A 22,594-nucleotide genomic window follows, 5' to 3' on the forward strand; every position below is an offset into this window, starting at 1 on the left:
AATGCTTCTTGCTTTTTACTGTGTTGATTATACAAATACAATAACCAACACAAAAATCTCTGTTTTGGGCTACGGAGCAATTTACAGGCCCCTAGAAGAGAGAGAAGAAAGCAGTGCTCGGAACGGGTAAACACAGGCATACAGAGTTTACTCGCTTATAATTTTGACAATAAAGTGTTTAACTGTTCTCACTGCCTAGCCTGGAAAATGAGAACGTTCATCCACATCCTCATTCACCAAACTGCTGAATGGAACAGGGGGAGCAAAACTGAGCACGCAGACACAAGTGGAACGAGGAGTTCTGTGGGAAGCAGAACTCAGCCTGATTTCCTGTGGCTTTGTGTTTTGTGGCTGGATTATCTCATATATAATGAGGCTTGAGATCTGAGCGAAGCTTTTCTTGCAGCTGGGCCACTCAGAGTCCTTTCTCGTTCCTACCCCTTAATGTGGATTCTTCGGGATGAAAGCACAGCCCACCCTGCAGCCTTCCCATCAGCTGGGCACCGAGCTGGGTCTCACTCTCTTAACACTGCTCCTAATCTGGTGCAAAGATGTCTCTGGCCCACGTGCCAGCTGCGAGAAGAAATGCCCCAGCTCCTGATCCGTGAGTATGCTGAGGGAGCAGCGTTTTGCTCAGCAAACTGGTATTTCCCTGGTATTCCTGATGTGACTATTTCCCCTCTTTCTAGCTTTTTCAATTGTCATTATAAGAATCTGAAGAAACCTCAACTATACATTAAAAAGGTTGTTAATTTCCTAACAGAAATTCCACATTTTCTGGAATGAGAAATGGTGAGAGGCGGGGAAAAAAACAAACAAACGACAAATCCAACCACCTAATCTTTTAGCTTTAAGCCATTCATTTGCTAAAGGATAAAACCTTCATATCTGAGGAGAGACGGGTGGGAAGCTCCATCGTCAAAGAAAACAACGAGCTACAAGCCTGTCCCTATTTAAAGATACCACACAGGATTTAGATAGCATGATCTTAGCGCAGAATGAAGACTGCACAGGGCAGGCCTAGAGTGAACAGTATGGAACTAATGTGTAGACCTCTACACTTTTTAATTAAAAGAATCTAGAAACAATAATCATGTCTAAAAACTCCTGAGAGGCCTGAAAGAGTTCGGTCTCAAGGACAGAACGTCCATTTCAGATCTGCACCCTTGTAAAGGTCATGTGTGAAAAGGACAAAGTTAAAGTCACAAAAATGTTTAGCAACTTGGCATCCCACACAACAGCATGAACTGCTTGTAGATTGAAAATAACCACTGCCGTTTATTAAAATGCCTTAAGGCCAGTTACACTGGGTCTCACACTGGGTTGTGCAGGGCACTTGTGGCGTGCGTATTAATTACCATACAAATGGTATTCCCAAAAGCAAAACTCATCCCCCAGCCTTTTCTTGATAGGAAATCCCTGTTAAATTCTGTGCAAAGGGCAACTGTGGGCCAAGGCCTTCTGTCCGCCACTGCCACGTACAATACAGCCTGCTCTATAGTTTGGCCTAGCAAACTAAGTTTGGGAAGCTGTGTTTTAATCCAAAATCCTGAAAGGATGCTTTTGCCCACTGCCTTAGTCAAGAGCCACAGTAAGATACTTGGCAGCAGTGTGGTAACAAATGAACCCGAGGAACTCCATCAATGCGACTAGAAGTTTTGGCTCAGATCAGTGAAGTGCTCCAAAAGCAATGCCCAGGCAAAACACATGGATGAGCTTCTAAACCTTCAAAAGAGAATGCTGTCTTCTCTAAAATTTGAGTGAAAGTTATTACTATCTACATGTGAAAATGAGTGCAGGGCAGGGAGGAAGGGAGAAGGTACCGCCTAAGGATCAAGTACCGAAGACAGAAGTGCAGCAGGCCTGGAGGCCTCGTGGTGTCCAGAGTGAGCCCTCCAGGTGGAAACTGAGCAGAGTACACCAACAGATGCTTTGTGGATGGCCATCGACTTGTCCTCTCTTACACAGACAAGAAAAACTCACATTAATAGGAAGACTCAGGTAACCACCTGACAGAGTTGTCAGTGGCACACCAGCATTTGCCTGATCAACTGCTTTTTGACTCTGCTGTCGTCAGCTAGTAATGATCAAAACTCTGTGCATACTCAACATATCTGCATATACAGGCCAACAGAGTGGGTTAAAGCTGACAGCTTTCTGAAACCTACTAAAGCCCAGACAAGATGGAAGCCTGTTCAAGCTGTTGGAGTTATTGCATGTCATTTCTGTCACATTTAGAACTCCGAATAAAGCCACCTTAAGGAGTGGCATCCTAAAGTGAAAGCCAGGACTGCCACCAAATGCTGCGGACTTGCAGGTGACAAAGAGTATTTTGGGGTGAGGGCTACAGGAGGTGGGCAAAGGGTCTGGGAGGACAAAGACAAACAGGTCTTCCTCAGTATCATGTCATCAGGGCTGATGTTGCTATTTTCTGCTTAGTCCTGGACTGAAAAGTGAAAATATGGAGCATTTGAATTCTTAGGATTTCTTGTTCTTTAAGAAATCAAGCCCATCTGCCCCTCCAGGAGCCAGACTAGCGCTGTCTTTTCCCATCTCTCTCATAGGGCTTATTACAAAATGGTGGAATAAAATTGACTGATTTAGCTGCAGTAACACAACTGTCATGTACTTGTAGCTCCAATGATCTAGGGTTTAATCCGAATCCAAGGTAGAAGCCAGGGAGTAAGCGTGAATTTGCTAGATCTCCCATTTGTGCCCTCTGACAGACCCTGAGGTTTCAACTCAGCTGAACTTGTATTCTCAACCACTGCGAATGGTCGATACAACAGGAACAGAGGGATGCTGAGAAACAGCTTTTGGGGTGATGCTAAGGATTGGCCTGAATTCTGGGCCTGCACTGGAATAGCACACCCCCAAACCACATCCTCTTTCATCCCACACTGGAATCTCCCATTAAGAAGCATGTACCCACGCTAGCCCACACCCACACAAACATATGGCCTGCTTCACAGCCCCAGGGATGGGGCTCCACCCATCACCTGCCACCTAGTTATCTCTGGAAAAATCAAATGCTTCATTTACAGCGAGGAATGGGAGGGAGGAAAGGGTAGGAGAGAAAATGAGAGCAGGAGAGAGCTAAAAAGCAGACTGAATTTTCTGGTGCCTTCTCTCATCCTCTACAATTTCTACCTCCACAGCTAAAGCATGCTGGGGACATTCTCTGGGACCCAGACAATTGTGCTAACAGAAACCAGACCAGACTTCCTCTTTTAAGTCCACTTCTCAATCCCCTATAGAAGAAAGAGGCTAAAATATTCCCTGGGGTTCAAACGAACTCCTCAGGTATTCTCCACAGTCCAGAATTTATGTGGATTTGAGACTCCAGCAAAATGATCTTGTTCTTTCTCTCTCTCTGTACCAGCCAGAAGGAACTAATGCATTTTGATCATCTGATCTCTCTGGAATTGCTGCGAGCCCACCAGCAGGCTGCTCAGCAATTGCAGACAGTTTAACTCCTGCTTACTAGTTTAACTGCAGCTTGACAGTTCATATTGAACTATTTCGGCAAAACCCAGATTACAGTCATTCAAGTTTTCCCCTGCTTGAACTCTTTATAAAAAGCATCCACGTACAAAAAAAAAAACTGTGCTGGCTTAATCAAGTCAGTGCAACAGCAGAGGTACAGTTAAAACCCTGTGTACAGACAATTCCCAAGAAGAACACAGTGCCCTGCATCCTTTGCCCCATTTATGCTCTCAGTGCATCACTCTCAGGCGCTTCATCCAAGAATCTTTTCTCAGGAATCAAATTTGCCATATGTGGCAACATGTCTGTGTAGTCCAAAAACTTCTGAAACAGGGGAAATTGGCAACGACAGAAACTTCCTGTACAGATAAAATGGGCTATGGGAATGTGGTTGAACTTGACCACTTAAAATTTTGCTGGAGGAGCAGACTGGCAGGCAGACAGGACAGCTTCAGCTTTCTTGAAGAATACAGAAAAACAAAACAAAACAAAACAAAAAAAAACACATAGCATTTACTAGAATTCATACATTGCACAGAGATACTTTTGCCTCAATATTACTTGTTTACTATCCAAGAGTATACCTCATCATGCAGGATAAGACAGTTTCTTATTGTCCTTGGCCCTACCAGTCACAGGTTTTGCCTTTAGCTTTATCATACATTTAGATTTTCTTCTTGAGTTTTACGTCTTATTTTCTCCTTTGCACTGTTCAGAATTTTGCTTTTCTTAATTTTGTTACTTTTGAAATTGTTAAGTGCTTTTCCTTTGCCGCTGAATTGAGATGTTTATTAGCCAGATTATCCCATTTCCTGCACCTATGACTTTCTGTTTTTTACCGTTAAATTTAGAAGCTGAATAGAAACCTCATATTTCAAAAAGTAATTATTCAAGTTTTCAAAACAAATTCAGTACATTTACTTCTGTTTGTCTCCCAAGTAAGTAGCAATGCATTATATTTTGTTTGGATTATTAGTTCATACATCACATTACAAGCCCGAAAGACATTTTACATGTATAGTAACTACTGTGCAACTTTTTAATACACTAACTACTTGGAAGTGATTAGTGAAACTAGATTAAAAAAAAAAAAAAAAAAAAAAGTATTTTAACCAGTTACTGAAATAATCTAATATAAAGATATAATATTGCTTCATATGGTTCATAGACAGACTAAATGAAGTCCAAAATTGACCTGTAATAGTTGAAGTGATTCATTTCAAACACCTCTGTTAAGACTTCTGTATCGTGCTGCACAACTCAAAATTACCCTTGAGACCAGAACTTCATGCAACAAAGCCCTTTAATGTTAAACTTATATTCAAGTCACTGGCACAAATGGTCAGCTTCATCAAGTGGTTCAAAGTGCCTGCAGCTTGTTGCGGCACTCAGCCCTCGCTTTATGACTTCATCCAGGCCCAATTATATAGTCTAAGAAAGCCAAATCCAAAGCTTTCCATTTACCGTTCTGAAATCCATTTTATATTATTAGATTCTCTTATTTCAAATGCCACATCAAATATGGCTCAGCGTCATTTTACTGCAGTGAAGCACAAGGCATATTTCATTATATTATCCAATAATTACATTGTTTGTCTGCCAGTTCACTCCCATGAACATGTCATTTTGAAAAACTCCACTGTGAGAGGCTCCTCTTATAGATACTGAAAGGAACAAACAAGACACAGAGCCCTGAAATGACATTGAGCCTTTTTGATGATGTTTGCAAGGCTGATATGTATCAGGACATATGGCAGCATTCGAAACACTACATGCTTCATATCAAAAGGCTACCTTCTGGAGATTTGCTTCTGGCTACTAAAAGCCATGTTCAAATTTCACTATCGCTTCAATCCATTCAAATTAGTTATTAGACATACTTTCTTAACTGTGGAAATGTCCTCCTCACATAGAAAAAAGGTCCTCCTCACATATCTTCTGTATCAGAATTACTAATAAATTAGAGCTATAAAACTTCTTTTCCAAATGCTGGAAACAATGCAATGTGTGCATCCATTTCTTTTTCATTGGGCACATTAAGAGCATGTAGAGGCCTACACAAAGTCGTCTTCAGACATGACTGAACTGTGTAAGACTGAGGACACATTGTGGTTGCTTCAAAACAATTCAGTCCTGTTACCCAGCTCTTTTTGGAACCATGTGATGTGGTGTGCATGCTGCCGTTAGCCTGGGATGCAGGAAGAGGTGTGCAGGAGGAGCACATTCTGCGCTCCTGTACAAGGGCAGACACCTCTCCCCAGGTGTGCCTATGGACAACTGCTGAGTGACCTGCATGTTGAAATGCCATACTGAAATGAAGCCTTCTGGGGGGATAAATGATAATGGATTGGCAAAGGTTAGCACTAGCCTTGCCAGAAAAGCCTCCACAGAAGTCCTTTTTATCATCAACGGAAAGGGGTGAGCCAGAGGAACAGCCTCGATGCTGAGATGTGAGTTACACTCTGGAAGAAGACAGCTCCTTCTCTGACAATTGTGCAAAGGGTTTAACCTCGGAAGGCTTACACCAGTGTCTGTATCTCTCATTTTTGAACACGGCCTTCACTCAAACATGCATACAATTATATACAATGTGAATAGCCCACAGAATTATGTATGTCCCTAAAGTTAGGGATGTATGTAAATATTGATTCTGGGCGTGAGGATGGTTATACATGCTGGGTCTTGTCTGCTTACATTACCCTTTGCGGACACTCACTCCCCTGTATTTCTACATCAATAACCTCCTGTGAGGCCTCGATTGCCGTAGGAGGCTGAGACCCCAGCTTCTGCCTTGCAGCGAGGCAGGCACCTTCTGCAGCTGGGGGTGGCTCACACTTGTGCCCAGGTGGTGACAAAGGCGACTCAGGTCTTTGGGGTGGGGAGACGTGCTTGCACGAGGTTTGCGGTAACAGACTCTCCATGGGACAGCATTCCTCCAGACTGAAGACTGACATCTTTGCACAGCTCAAAACTGATTTTGAGAAAACAGTGATGAAAATGTGTGATTTCTACATGCAAAGGAGCACTGTCTTGCTCACTCTTGCGTTTTTTCACTTTGCTATTGATGTAATAGCAGGGCTACCCATTTCTAGAGGGAACTGGTGGTCTCCTGGGTGACTGTTCTGCATAATGACAAGTTCATCCATGACATCTGGGACTGGGAATACTCAGCCCCAAATAGATCCACTCCCACGTAACTGCACTGAGGCACAAGCTCATTTCAGATGCATGAAAAAGGCAAGTGAAATAAATGTATTATCTCATTTAGATCACATACAGTCCCAAGAACCAGGACAGACTGTAGGTGTCACAAAACAATACATAGTAAATAAATCATATTTGTAATGCAATGCACTTCAGTTAGCCAAGCCTGAGATGTTTAGGGGTACAGAAAGTGAGGGCCTGGATGTTTTCAGGACTACAGAGCTCAAATCTCTCAGTGGCATTTTTAGCAATGAAATCACACTTAAAGGTAGCAAGTGTCCCACCTGCATGCTCAGGAGTAGGCTGCACCACAAATGCACAGGAGCCACAGCTAACAGACCCTTACACACTCCTCACTGCTATTCAAAAGAACAGCAAAGAGCAAATGGTTTCCAGCCATAACACCCAAGGCTTTTCTCAGCATCATGCACACAGTAGTAAATTTTCTTCCAGGTATAAGTGTGCAAATTCTGCACTCTGCACCTGAGCAGGCTGCTGCCTAGCCTGCACTCTCCATCTGTTTAGGTCACCCTCACTGGTGGCATACGGGCAGGACCTGCACAGGGATCTGCTTCATGCGAGACACGGAGACATGCTGTTTACTTCGGTTGCTATTTCCTTTGGATGTTTTCCTATAGGAAGCAGGAACTTCCAAGTATCCCGCTATCAAGTTATTATATAACTGCTCTTGCTTTATACACTGGAACATATTTCAGTGTATAAAGGTATAAAGTGCCTGTTTTGTGCCTAAGAACTATTGTCTACAAATTCAAGCTGAACCGTGAGAATCTTATAAACAGGAAGAAGTGAGGCACTAAAAGACTAGTGTACTTATTTTCACAGATTGAAGCAAGCAAGCAAGCACAATGCTGAGGTGCCCCAGAGAAGAGGCATATATATGCCAAAATATATACCTCTAAAAATATTGCCAGTGCATTTTTGAAAAAATCCTTAATTGCCACTGGCTATTACTTATTACAGCCCTTAACATAAACGCTCTGTGGGGCTCTCTGTATTTTGTCATTTAAGCATCATGTAGCCAGTGCATACAATGTTGACTTGGACTTTTAAGGAAGGCTGAGGAAAGTCGCCCAACTCAAACGTGCCCAAGTTTGCATTTAAGACACAGATGCACAGTATTTCCCAATGACTTCTACCAGTATTTCACCTCCTAGGGAAACCATCACAAATTGTAGTGAGAGAACATCTCTTCTAAAGGTACCAACCTGGAAAGACACGGTGGGGAGAGTCTTAATAAGAAGGGCTCTCTGAGACAACTACACCAGCTCTCCAGAGAGCAGCTAAACACTAACAGAAGACCTTGGGTCTGGTTCTGTGCTGAGCTGACGCCAGACTACTGCCCAGCCCGTGTCATAGCTGGGCTACAGGAACATGTGCTGTGCAAGAAGACCACTCACCCCCCCCCCCCCCTTTTTTTTTAACCATCTAATTTTAACCGTCCCTGTTAATCCAGACAGAACTATGTTTATTATGGTAAACTATGATGTGGTCTCCCACAGCTGAAGAAATGACTTTCCATTCCTTGCCGTGTTTTCGTCTCAAGTCTATACACACAGCCTCACACCTGCACAGGACTGAATTGAGTTAGAAGCAAACTGCAGAGACTATCTAGAGCACAATGAAATCAGCTGCTACACTCAACTGAAGAGCTTTCGTGGTACCTTTAAGTAATACACCTATGTTATTTTAAAATGGACTTAAACTAGGCTGCCTTTCAGAAACAAAACATTTAAGCCCAAGTAAGACCAACCAGTAAAAAGGTAAGAGCAAAGACTAGCCAATACTCGTAAAAGTAACAGACGGTGAAAATTAGAGTGCACTAAGGTTTGTAAAATTCCCCCTATGTTTTCTGGTATTAGCTGAACTTAGATTATTTACACATCTCTGTGTCTCAACACAAAAGCAAGAAGATAAAAATTAAGAAAAAGCCAGCTGTAAAATAAAGCAATTTCCCTCCCTAGCAGAGAGTTCTTTCACGGTCAGTATTACAAAAGAGGTAAACCAGCCTTCTGTATCTGATGGGAAGCTTATTGTGGGAATTCTGACATGAGATACGAAAGTACAGTATCAAAGTTTTGTAACAGGGTAAACAGGACATACAGAATTAATGCCATTGGTAGGGAACTGTTTCCCTGGAAAAGCGGAATGGCAACACTTGAAAGCTGGAAGAAGGGAGAGATGTCTCCGGGCCTGGATGGAAGAAGCTTCCGAGGCCTGCTTGTGGGCAGAGAGCAAGACAATGCCTTCTGCACTGCACTGCACAGCACGGCTGCTGTCATGCTCAGCACCCAGAGCGCTGGGATGCCTGCTCATTTGGGGAACATGCTGCTGTGATCAGGTGGCTGTCAGGTGTAATACACTCAGATCTTCACAAGTTTTATGTACGACACTGAAGAAGTGTATGACACAGAAGCTAAACAGGTCTATTTTAAGACTGAATTTATTTAAACTGACAAATAATGCTATTGCATGGTAGCACTTCTACCTCAAACAAGAGGATTCTCCCCTTTAGTCTTTGCTATTTTAGTAATTACAATGGAACGCCTCCCTAAGTAGAAGCGAAAGGCTATTCCTGACACTGCCTCTCCAATATTTGGGCCTTCTTTCTAAAACCAAAGGCCAAGGGAAGGAACACTGGCAGAAGAGGCACTCCTCTGACACTGCCTTAGGCAGCAAGTGCCTGGGAGCAGCCGGGGCAGCCCGGCTGGGCAGCAGCAGTAGTGGGCTGTTCGCCCTGAGCCAGCACCAAGGGCGGCCGAGGTCCTACTCGGTGACCAGCATCAGCCACTACATCCACTAACAAACCTCTCAGAGGGACACCTCTTCTGGACCTTCTCAGCTCTGAATTTACCAACACGGGCTGCAGTGCAACCCAAATTACTGCTGGAAACAGGCTGCTTGCCTCAACTGGGAAGCAGCAGTACACTTTACTAGCATGAACATTAATCCACTTGTTACAATCAGTACAGATCCACTAGAGCTTTACAAGCGGAGTTTGACTAGTCTTCAGCTTTGTTCTCTTACATTGTCCTTTGCTACCTATCCCCTCCCTTTAGTACTTGAACACGAGGAGAGCAAAGTGGCCCTGGTTCTTGCTTTTGGCCAATAATAATCATTTGAAGACCTTTACTCCACCCTATAAAAAGAACCATCAGCCCATAAATACCTGCTTTTCTTTCCTATTATACTAAGCTTACCAAATTACCTCCAAGAACATTATCATACTTCAGAAATTAGATCAAAAATAAATACCATGATCACACTCATAATGATAATAACTTAATGTAATGTGTATCACTTACAAGTATTAGAGTGATCAAAACAAGCTGATGGGCTAATAAAACAAGTATTTTCATAATAGAGAATTTATACTTTCAGTATGACTGTATCTTATATAATTCAACTATTAGGCATACATCATTGATAGCTGCTGACTTCCTAGCTTTAAAAATCGATTGACATCAAAAGGAACAACCTAGCAATCAGACACATGCCTTCCCCCTTCTGCCAACACCCACTAAGGGCCATTGCTGGTCAAGAGCTGTAACAAACTTTCTTAAGGGCATGCATTTTGGCTATCACCTTATACCACAACGACAAGTTATATTTGAGTCCCGTGTTTCTCTTGGGGAAGCAAGGAGCCACAGAACTTTCGTTAATAATGGAGAAGTTTCTTCTTTTGCTGCCTCCCCCCTCACCCCCGGCAGCCCTCCCGAGCCCCCCGGGCTGACCAGCTCTTCTTAGAGGCCCCATGGGTGCTTCTCTTGGGGCCACACTGCAGAGGATGCAGAGGTGTCTTGCTGCTGCCCCGACGTGAGTGGAGAAGGAAAAAAACGGCTTTATGCATGTGATCACAGTTACACTTCCCAGCTGATCTACTTTGTCCCCAGGTACAACCAGCACCACCGGCTAGGAAACAAGCTTTTCTCATTTCTCTTGGTGAACTGGGTCCCTGTGCACGCAGGGGACAAGGGCAGCAGCCCCAAGCCCCGCCGGCTCTGGGTGCCCGCACCAGCTCTCTCCTGGCCTCGTGATGCTGCACCGCATCCCACCACCAGGCAGGGCAGACCCCAGCGACGCTCAAGCCTCCTCCTTGCTCCCAGGCATTACATCTGAGGATCCCAAGCACTTCTCAGCTCATCTGAGAGAGCAGACATCAGCTTGGGTTTTGCTCATCAGCTGCAGCTAGAACCAGGCACTCAAACCAAAGGATAGATTCTGGGGATTATTTGTTATTAAAATATATATATATATTATTCTTTTCAAAATATGTTTTCCTATATGTAAAATGTTTTGTCCCAGTTATAGATTGAAACAGTAGCTCTCCCCTCCCTCCCTCTTCCCCCACTTGGCTCAAGTCTCAACTGTGACTCAATATGTGATTTTGATTTATTAAGACTAATTTCCCACAATGAGCAAAACAAAACACATACAATGGCCCATCTGGGCAAATAATTTCTGAAAATGCTTGCAAGACAAATAGTACTGCATACTCTGAGACACAACACATGAATAATAAACGGACATTTTAGCATTATATATTTTCTAGCATATAATAAGGTATGCTGGATTTACATAGAGATTCAGATTTATTTTAAAACATTTCTTATTTTAAAATGTTTCATTTTGGTTTACTTGAGCCAGTATTTTACATGATTTCTGTCTCTATTGAAGTCTCAATGCTGTTTCTAATACTAAAAAGTCTTTCCTTGATCCTAATTAAAACTACTTAATAATATTTCAAGTCCCTGTATTAAACAGAAACAAACTATCCACAGACCAGAGGCCAGCAGGTACACTGATTTCAGCTGGGGGTGACGTACACCTCAGTTAGCAATAAATGACAATGTTAACATACGCTCCCTGTGAAACAGCACTCCAGTGATGTGCTTTCTGTAGGCCTGGACAAGAGCAAGCCCCTCCATTCTGAATCACAGACAAACATCTGATTTTGACAGTGGTTTTAAAGTCAGAGCAGAACCAAGGTTAGAGCTCCCAAACTCCTTCTCACTTTAACACCTAAGGGCATATGACAAAGCAAAGCCACTCTCATGCCACCGAGGGACTGGAGCTGCCAGGCCGTGAGCTCGGAGTTCCCACACCCCAGGTGCAAAGCCTGATGACCCAATTATTATTACCGGCTGCTCTATCTGCCTCTCAAGGTTCCCAGACAAAGAGGACCTGAGTACCTTTTTGTAACCCCATGGCCACGTCTGTATGTTTCCTGGAGGAGCACAGCTGAGCTGCCTGCAGCTACCAGCTTGCCCTTGCTCCCTGCATGCCCACTCCATGAGGATGCTCCCCCAGCACCTCACCTGGGTTGCCAAAGAGTCAGAAATGAGCAAAGGCACAAATTTATGGTCTCAAAGCAATAGCGGTTTGCAGAAATCTAAAACCAGCATAGAATTTTGAGACGTCAGATGCCCCAGTGCACTACTTGAATATATTTCTTCTGAATTTTACTCCTTCTGATGGCAGCCCTGACAGATAAATGCTCCCAAGCAATCAACAACTTCATCCTGCTTAATTGCCTGAGATCTACAGCTTTTATTGCAAGGAACATTTCTTAGTGAAGCATCCCCAGTACCACGTACTCTGCTACATGCTACTATATCCCAATGCACTGCTCTGTGATACACTGCTTTGCAAAGATGGCTCTTATTGATTTTGATTTTTCTTGGTAACAAAAGAATTCCCCAACAGTCAGCCAATGCTTTGTCTCAACTGTGATTGACAAGTCTATGTAAAAATGTTACAAAAGGGAAAAGCTCTGAACTTCCAGATGACTTGCTAAGAACTATGTATGACAGAAATCTGCCAGTTCTTTAAAGAAACAAGAGAATACTAAATTGCTACGTGATTTTTGTTTACTTTTCCCAGGCTGACAGCATTTATGTATCTTTCCTTGCTTTAATCAGAGACATGATGAAATCTGATATCTCCAATATTTTTGTACAGCGTATGTTACATATGTACATATATATTTCCTAAGAGATGGAAAACCATACAGAAGGCAGAGAGAAGGATTATACTCAGTCTTTGAGTAAGCTGGGTATTTTCAAGCACTGGCATGAGTTGTTTCATTGCATATGGATTATGAAAAAGATCATAACTTATCTCAGAGCTGGGCATTCAGCATCTGTATCTGGAAGCAGAGAGATGTCTGATCCTTAGCAGGGAAGAAGAAAAACAGCCCATGAATCTAATACGCATGAACATTTTGGAAAAAAAAAAAAAAAAAAAAAAAAGGATGAGAAACAACGCTGTATAACTGATGAAATAATTTGAGTTGATAGTTTATCTCAAGATAAGGGTGAACAATTTTTATATGGCAGAGTGGGAAATAAAAAAATAAACAGTCCATTTGTTCTTTCCTGGCATTATAAGACTTTACACCTAATTGTTTGGAGTTCCAATAATTCTATCTTTATTTTCCTGAAGTACGTGCCTCTTTTTGCTGCTATTTACTAATCAAGCAATGACTATTGTATTAATGCAGTTATCACTTCTTCTGCTGTTTGCATTTGGAAATGAAGAATGTAAGGTCTTTTACTGCCTTTATAGGGACGTGAATTCACGAAGGACCAACACAGCTGCAGAGGTGTTTGCCTCAAAGAAAATCTCACACGTAAACCGCGGACAAGCAGAGGCATAACTGATCTTAGAGACTTCTATCACCCAGACCACACAAAACCTGCACTGAACAATCAATGGTCTCTGTTGTGCCAAGGACTGTTTTCACCCAGCTGAGTAGTGATGTGGGTCCTACGTTACTTGTAAAATGTAATATCAGGCTTGGGGTCAGCTGGGTGGCATCTCCAACAGGCCGTGATGGCATGCCTCTGGCACATCACAGCCTTACCCCTCCCGTATTTCTGTATGGTGTATCCATCGCAGAAATACCTGCAGCAATGAATCATGAAACGTGTCCACACATTAGTATTGCACTGTACACCCTGCACATCTAGGACTGGCCCCATCTTTCAGTGTGTCTTTTTCTACCAACCTGTGCATCTGCATTAACTACTATGTTCCAAATCACACACAGGCTGCTTGGTTAGCCAACAAAGAAAGGATGAATCTCTCTAGGATTTTCAGATGTCTTGCTACCTACTTTCAGAAGTAATATGAAACATCTGAAATCCCAAACAAACGTCCAAAGCCTCCAAATGCTTTGGACAGAAAAAGAGGACCTGTTTTGGAAATTCCAACATAGGGCATTTCTAGAAAAGCTGTTTTATTTGGGAAGAAACACGTGTCTTTGAAGGTTTTGCTATGTGCATAGGGGGCAAGCAGTAATATTTTCAGCCTATTTGGGCTGTTTAAATCCCAAGTACTAGAAGCAATATAGCAGCAGTCTAAAATGTCTACCTTCTTTCTATGTTTTCATTGGATGAAATGAAGAACAGATTATTTTGAGTCTTAGTCCAAGTCAGCTACAAGTTTGGATAAAAATCAAACCAATGTGTCTCCACTTAAATCTCATGTAAGAAGTCTATAATGTAATAAATTTTATAGATGTCTGAAAAAATATATACACATTTAAATTAAGTAGTAGTTAAATGATTTATAGGATTATTCTCTATTGTCTAACCCAATTAAATTCACATTCAAGATTAAATTATGGCTAGCTCATATTATTGATAAGAAACATCTCAGTGTTGTTTGGAACTTTGCTATGATGGCATCCTTATATACAAATCTAAAAGGAATTCACGATATATGTGTTTCTAAGTTCAGCTGGCAGATTCATGTGACTTCAGTGGGGAAAAAAAAAAAAAGAATATATGGGTCCAGATTCAGCAGGATTTGATTTGGCATCACTTTCATTTTAAACTCTACGATACTGCACTGAATTACAGCCATGCCCTAAGCATCCATCTCTGACTGACAATACCAAAACACACTGTATTCTAAAAATCTGTTAAGATTAGATTTAGGCTGACAAAAGACAAATAAATAAATCTTGTACAATACTTATATTATAATCCTTTGAGAGTGTCCATGCAACTTTGCTAGTTAAGTTATAGTCAAAGCTTTTTCCCCTTTCCCTAACATGCTCTTTGCTTTCAATGTAATTGATCCTTTGGGATTTTTAACCTTAGCCTCCAAACCTCTTGTTCTTGAACTGTGAAAAGCATTATGTTGAAGGAAAACACTAAAACATATTTAAGTGTGATTATGTGGCAAGAAGTAGTACTCCAAAAAGGAACAATGTGGGATTTCATGTTTATTATCAGCTGTAGTTCACATCTGCTCTATTCACAAAAAAAAAAGGGGGGGGGGGGGTGAGGAAAAGATATTATTTTAACTTCTAGTTCTTTAAAATCAACCTAGGACTTCACTTGATCTTTTTTTTGCATTACTATAAGTAAAAATTACTGTAAATTGTAACTCAGTAATTCTATTGATATGTGAGTCAGCAGCCACAATAAACCCTTCAAAAACCTTATCTGATGGGGTGCAAATAACAGTAATTGTTGAGTAATATTCACTGAAATTCACCTTTCTTATGGCTTTGCAAAAAGGTTATGAAATAGCCTGCTATTTGCATAATCATTTTGTTTTAAAAAATACTATGTGGTGAGGATTTAAGACCCACATGAAAAAGAATGAGAAACTACTGTAATCTCCAGTGAATTGGCACTTCAGCCTAAATGAAAGTCAGAAATGGGGGAAGACAAGCATAGGGATTATTTGTAACACGCTAGAGTTGGGATGCAACAATATGAACAGTAATACATGGTTGACTTTTGTCCATGTCCCTGGGATTTAGGACCAATGAAGATATTAATCTCTTTATATTTGTGGATAAAGTCATAATTAGGAGCTAACAGAGGAATGCCAGCTGTACGCCAAAGACTCTCACTTTTGGATTTAAATGAATCAATACTTTGCCACTGGGGGAAGGTGACTGCAGCAGGCTTGGTGATGGGGAAGGGCTGGGGTCCAACAGTGGAAGACACAATGTGGAAGAAGGACTATCACAGACAGCAGTACTTAGACTTGCTCCAGAAAAGCTTTGGAATTGCTGAGCTAAGGCACATCTTTTAGAAAAATGAATCCTGTTGATCTGAACATAGCTGTAGTGGACAGTACTCCCCGACCTAGCAAATCGATCCAGCAGATGATTAACCCGACAGTCCAAAATGCACACTGCTGCAAAAGAGACAATCTGAGACAGACAGAGAGCCAGCAGGTCCAGACTCTCTGACAGATGGATGCAGCAAGCCTAGAGCTTATTTTGTTAAGACAGAAATTGTATTTTTCTTTTTAACTCTCAGCACATCTTTCTCTTATCCAAGAATATTCTTTCTTCTGTGTAGTTCAGCAATATTAGTTAAGTAGCAGAACATTAGTGAGGCCTACACATATTAAATCAGCTCTGATGGACAGTCTGTGCAATGCTTTGTTCCCTGCTCTCCAGGCTTCCTGCCTCTCTAGGACTGGTTCTGCATATGAAATATGCAACCATTGCTTAAAGTGGCTTAAATTTCAGTGCTTAAATTTCAAATATTTATGGAGATACAAAGATAACATGTTATTTTATCACTGTTTAAATTCCACCACACCTACTGCATCCAAATTTTAAAAAGAGAGAGAGAGAGAGAGAAGAATAATTTGATGAAAAAAATCAATTTGCCCATAAAATGAGTAATGGGATTCTGTATCTCTCTTCGTCTACACAGTCTACATACACTATTGATGACACTTTAAAATCCTGATTTAATTGGCTTTTCAGTGTCAGTTTTTATTTGTATATTAATATCACAACTGAAATGAAAACTCAAGAAGCAGAAAACAGCTACACATGTTCGATGTTATATGTGAAAGCCTTAGATATTTAGCAACTTCTTTGATGCTTTGATCTCTGAAGAAATCTTACTAAAATTATGATCAAAAGAATTTATATTATTCCAAGTACTTAAAACGAACGATCTTAGGGCAATAATCAGTATTCTGTTTAATCCTTCACCCTTGGAATCCATTATTGCTAAGCACCTCAATCTGATGGGAGTTACATTTACTTAGGGATGATATTCTCCTAAAACAGAATTAGAAGTAACACAACCCTTCCAACCCTTCCAACTTATATGAAGAGCTAGGAAGAATTGGATTTTGTTCTTCTAACTAAAAAGCGGTCTTTGAAGATGTTTTTCAAATGTACATAACTTAAGAAAATTGGTATGCAGCTCATTATAAGTGTTCTTTTTTTTTTCCTACAAAGAAATAGAATTTCCAATACACAGCTACTTTTAATTTAATCTATTGCTATTTCCTATTGTCAGTGTTTACAGAGGACGATTACACGGATATATCTAATACTTATAAAGTAAATTAACACTCTATTTGATAACATACAAAGGCAGATAAATAATAAATTATCCTTTTCATCAATCTGACCACATAATGTCTATTTCACTGCAATACCAATTACTGCATCACACTGGTTGCTATAATCCCCCACGGCAAGTTAAATCAAACAGTGTGATACAGAAATCCTTAAGCTGCAGCCTACAGAACATAAGAGCCAAGCCAGATTTAACAAAAATGCTAATTGCTAGTTAGATTATGGATTTATCACCAGTTGTTGATGAGAGGTAAGGGAGGGCTGTACTTTTGCAGGAGCAAATAACAGATCAAACCATGACTCCCTGTCACAGACAGTCTTAAATTCCTGCATCCTGACTAAGCAATTCATTTTCCCATTTTACCTGTGCAGATTATTTTTCTTCTTGTTCATCCCACCTACAAAGGTGGACTTTAATCTTCCAGTTTTTTCTACAAATAGTTTATATCCCCATGCTCCGTCACTCTTTAATGGTGAAGGATTACGAGCAGACTAATGTGCAAACACATCTGACTGTGAACACTCTGTTGTAAGCATTCTTCCAAGTTGACAAGAAAACATGCCTACATTAAATGAAAATCAATCTCTGTTAAATCTGTTAGATCCAGCGCACTTGGACTAGCTCTACCGTAGGAACTCACTAAGAGGTGTGCTGAAGCAGTAAGAGCACAGAATCATGCAGTTAGCTTTGAAAGGCTGCAGATCTACTACTAGGACTGCAAGTGCATCTGGGAGAACACAAACAGTTGATAGAGGCAGAGAGATTAATCTTGCATCTGACAAACTCTTTGGTAGGTATCCGTCCTTTGGGGCTGAAGCGCCTGAGAATAAGGCTCAAGGAAATGTTTTCAAAGGGGCACAGTTGATTCATCCTGGAGTGCCTACTGTCCTGACTTCAGCATTCTGTGCAGTTCAGTTACCACATGGTTATAGACCCGTTTTGTCTTTTCATCTGTTTGCATCTACACCACTGATGACCAGGAACCTGCACAAACAGCACGATACTCCTCCAACACAGCGATACCATGGGACTCCAAAATGCCCTCACACAGCTTGACTCTAGGCACAAGCTTGATGTGAACAGTGGGGCTCTATGTCCCTGGGACACCAGACCACAGGACTGTTAATCAACCACTACAGAACAACATACAGGAATCAGAGCAACTTCCAGAAAAATAATTTTGTCTCATTAGAGTTAATAATCCAGCTGGCACAACAAAATCTCTGGATGCTTTTAGTAGCAGGCCCACCCCATGACTCTTTCAAGACTCTGATTCTCGGGATGCGTAACATGAGAAGCAGTACCACCTCGTGTTTCTAGCTTCAGCTCTGCCATCAGACCCAGTGATAAAATGCTGGTATCCCTAAAAGTTACTTACTTGATTAAAGTGCTGAAGTTTATCAATTAAATTACTGATGAGGGGGTCTAGTCCTCTGACTTTCAGTTCTGGATTATTAATTTGTGCCTTCAGTCCACTGGAAACAACTCTGCTGGTGTAACTGAAAAAAAGAAGAAAACATCAGTGACTGGAACCACATCCATCAGAATCAAAAATCACATTGAAGGGAACATACAAAAGTAAATATTCTGTAAATGATAATAGAAATTTGTAATAGTTATTTATGGTTTTAAATACACCAAACAAGAATAAAATCAGTTTCTTGTAGTATAATCACTTCAGACTTTTCAATTCACAAACAAACATCAATTTTATAAACCACAGAGGTTCCTTTCGTTCGTATTTTAACATTTGAACCTTTATAACCACCATTCTCATGTTCATTCATGAAACAATGAGTGCTGATAGCTTCCAAAAAATCTTTCTTCCATAATCACAGAAACACAGGGGACTTAAGAAATAAACTAAGTATCACGACAATGAAGTAAAATCCAATAAAATGGCAGCCTGATTTGGAAGAAATTCTTAATGAGAGACTGAGATTGGACTTTTCTTGCTATACAGTTTATAATCAAACTCTCTGGACACACTGTAAAGCAGCATCTGTTATTATACCAGGGGTCTTCACCATGCCTTATCCATATTATCAACCTCCTCATAAAGTATCCATGTGCAGGAATTCTCTCTAGCCAAGTCTTGCTTCATTTGAGGAGCAGCAGCTGTTCTCACAACATAACGACCTCTCTGTTATCAGCAATCTTCTCTCACTGAGTGCTGACTGTTAGTTACTGTCAGTATCCAATACACTGTAGCATAAAAACCAAATTGGTCTGGGCTTCCATCCATGTACTCTGATGGGTAAAATCCCAGGGCTATCCAAGCTTGGCCTCTACTTCTGAGCATGTCTTTAACACACTTGAGGAGGTGATGTCATCTCCACGTGTACACTTAACCCAGTGCTTCCTGGAAGCTTCTACATATTGACTAGAGAGTCGATCTGTTCAAGTATGACTTAAATTCAAGCCATCCACAGTTCACTGAAACTACAAGAGAGATACGGAGCAACTTTTTTTTTTTTTTTGGTGAGTCAAGTTTTTGAGGGCTCTGTGTAACCACCATCATTAGTTTGGCACTCATTTGTCACAAAGCAGATCACAGATGTTTGCACGACCAGTAAGGAACTGGAGAAGAGCCTGTTCCCAAACCCAGCTGTCTTAGACTGTCACACGTGCCTGGGAGGAGCCCGTTAAGATGCCACACTGGCATCTTTACCTAACTCAGGTAGGAATCAGCTGCTCTCCTTTGGACAAATGCCAAGAGAAACATCCTGCTAAATCTATCACTTCAATCATATCTACAGATCTTCAATAGCCCAGGTGTTCCATCAGTTAATTCTTCATTAAGACCAACTTGTGCTGAAGCTGAGGACAGCACTTCCAAGATGAAAAAGTGTCCAAATTCTTTCTTTTTTCTCTGGCAGGGAGAGAGCTAGATCTCCAAATGTATTTTTGTTTCATCCTAATTTCACCTAGGATGAACAACAAATTTAATGCAAACTGCTGGCAAAGCATATTGCAGTACACTGCTGTTGAAGGTGTTATTTAAAAAGAGAAAGAACTGAGCCAGGTCCACCTTTTCAGTAAACTGAATAAAGTTCACTCCTCTCAGGAAAAAAAATAAAAGGTTTTAACAAAGAACTGCAAAACAAAAAATAAGCAAAAAAAAAAAATGTATTTTTCATTAATAGCTGGACAGTAATGAGAAAAGGACAAACATTAAGGAGAATGTATTTCAGTAAGTTATAGGTTTATGTTCACGGAGCCTTTTAAAGGTAATGTTCTAAGTTTTCTTGATGTGTAACTCAGAAATGTAAAATAATCCAGAAGTATAAAATTTCACAATGCAATGGCATGTGCAAAACGATGGCCGGATTCTGATCTTATAAGCAGACTCAGGCAGTGAGACCAATGTCCAAAGGAACAACCCAGCTAAGGCAAGAGTGGTACGGACTGTATCAACCCCCTTAAGGGTTCGTTTGGACAACAGAGGAAATGGCTCCACCTTAATACACCTTTAGCTTTACCTTTACTCACAGATCAGACTACAGGCTGAATACTCATTGCTGTTAATTAGGTGACAATACATGGTTACCACTGCAAGTGTACAGGAACAAGTGAAACAGCTTTTAGAGATCATCCTATTGCAGTACAGAAGAAATTCAGATTAATGAGTCAGCTCATGGTCCCCACCAGTCTGTTCAGTGATTCTCTGAGCGCATTGCTGTGCCTAATCAGAAGCTCAGCAACAGGAGCAAAAAGCAAGGGTTTACCTTCTCATACTCTTGACTGGTCTCCATTCAAACCCTGGTTAAAGTTATAAGAAGTTCTCTAGAAGCTTTAGTAATTACATTTCTGAATATAGAACTCAGAATTGCTTTTCCTCTGTTGCTGTTGTTGTTGTTATTATTGCTATTATTATTATTGTTTGTATTGTTTCTTTGGCAAATCATACTCTTTTTTTCTCACCTTGTGAATCACAAGACTCCATAAAATGCCTCTAAGTGGTATTACAAACCTACAGCATGGCATGGAGCCTGCATAAACATGAATGATTCAGAGCCAGCAGCAGCATTAATGCCAGAGTCCTTCAAGGGACCCAAAATATGGAAAGTCAGTCTCAGTCAACCCACTTACATTGCTGTTGCTAAATACATACCCTCTTTTACACACATTTTATCAAGAAAATGGAACCGTTTTCTATGAATGAGTCTACAGTCCACCAAGACAAAGGGGATACTCATATGCTTCAAGTTCCATCTGTGCTTAAGGACTTCGCCCTTAAAGCTCTAGAGATATGCATAAATTACGCACAGATAATTCCACTGTCCAAATTGCTTGCAATTAGATTTATGACGTCGATTACCAAAATTTCAGATGTCAGAGAAAGCATGCATGAATTATGTGAATTGTGCATCATTTCCCCATATCCTCAGTCTAGCAGAGCTTCAGTATGGCAGCCACTGAACATCCAGCTGCTAACAGAAGGCTCCAGGACATCAGAGCTGGCCTGGTGGTGGTCTGCAATGTGACCTGCATGGCTGGCGATGCCCAGAAAACCAACTGCAGACCTTTGGCAAAGGGACGTAGATGTAACCTCTTCACCAAATGATGTGAAGAGAGGCAGAAGACCTACTTGCAGTGCACAGCAAAACCAGCTCTTGAGTTTCCTTCTAATAACCCACAGGCTCTGCTAGCCTTGTGTGTTCTTACTACTGAGCGATCACTTCTGTAACAAAACCAAGCTCAGAAAGACTCAGATGAACTGAAAAATGGTGAGATTCAGAGGAGATGCGCTACAATTCTTTAGAAGGGACAGGGCACAGAACTGAAGAAGAATCACCCAGCCAGTGAGAATGGAGAAATTCCTCCAGTCTATTACAGCCAGGAACCAAGACTGCACTAGGAAAAGACATTGTTCATACCCATCTGACCCGAACTACTACCTTGCAAGCAGTGACTCTTCCTACCAGCGCTGCAGCACGCCAAAACAGTTTGGAATAAACACTATACATTTCCCAAAAGATAATCTGATTATTTCACTTCTTTGCACTATCTAAAGCATTTTTTTTGTTGACATCAGATCCTGAATTACTGGAAATGTACATTAAGTAGGAGCAGGAATTGGCTTGCTTTATTTAATAACCTACAATTTAACTGAAATATTGTAGTACAGAATTGTTAACTCTGGTTACTGCTCTAGTACTTTATTCATACTAGACCCAGAAATGTCAGTAGGAACGGTCAGGGATGATATAAAAATATTGTCCCTGCAACAATCCTGAAAGTAGCCATTACGTTAGAGCCCAAGGACAGCACGTACAGGTAGAATTCTCTTCCATACCCTTAAGATTCATGCCAATGTTATACCACTAATCATTTGGGCAAAGCTATGATGCTTTAAAAAGCAAATAAACACACCCCTCAAACCTCACTTCACAGCATTTCAGAAGAACAGTTTCAATAATTTTATATCTTAGCTAATATAGCTGCTTGCAGGTTTACAAAAGGGTGAAAAGTGAAATGCTATGTACACATGGGATTGTATTTCAACTGAAGATACACATTTTTATTTT

General features: G+C 41.0%; 1 protein-coding gene across 3 annotated transcripts in view; it reads right to left on the reverse strand.

Moving 5' to 3' along the window:
• LOC121074895 (glypican-5-like) overlaps window positions 1-22,594 on the reverse strand; it is a 427,275-nt gene that overhangs the window by 134,689 nt on the left and 269,992 nt on the right. For all 3 annotated transcript variants that reach the window (XM_040567526.1, XM_040567528.1, XM_040567527.1), the window contains one exon: window positions 18,442-18,562. In XM_040567526.1, coding sequence (XP_040423460.1) covers window positions 18,442-18,562 — 121 coding nt within the window. The remainder of the gene's footprint in view (window positions 1-18,441; window positions 18,563-22,594) is intronic.

This window comes from Cygnus olor, chromosome 9 (assembly GCF_009769625.2).
Source record: "Cygnus olor isolate bCygOlo1 chromosome 9, bCygOlo1.pri.v2, whole genome shotgun sequence".
Classification (NCBI taxonomy): Eukaryota; Metazoa; Chordata; class Aves; order Anseriformes; family Anatidae; genus Cygnus; species Cygnus olor.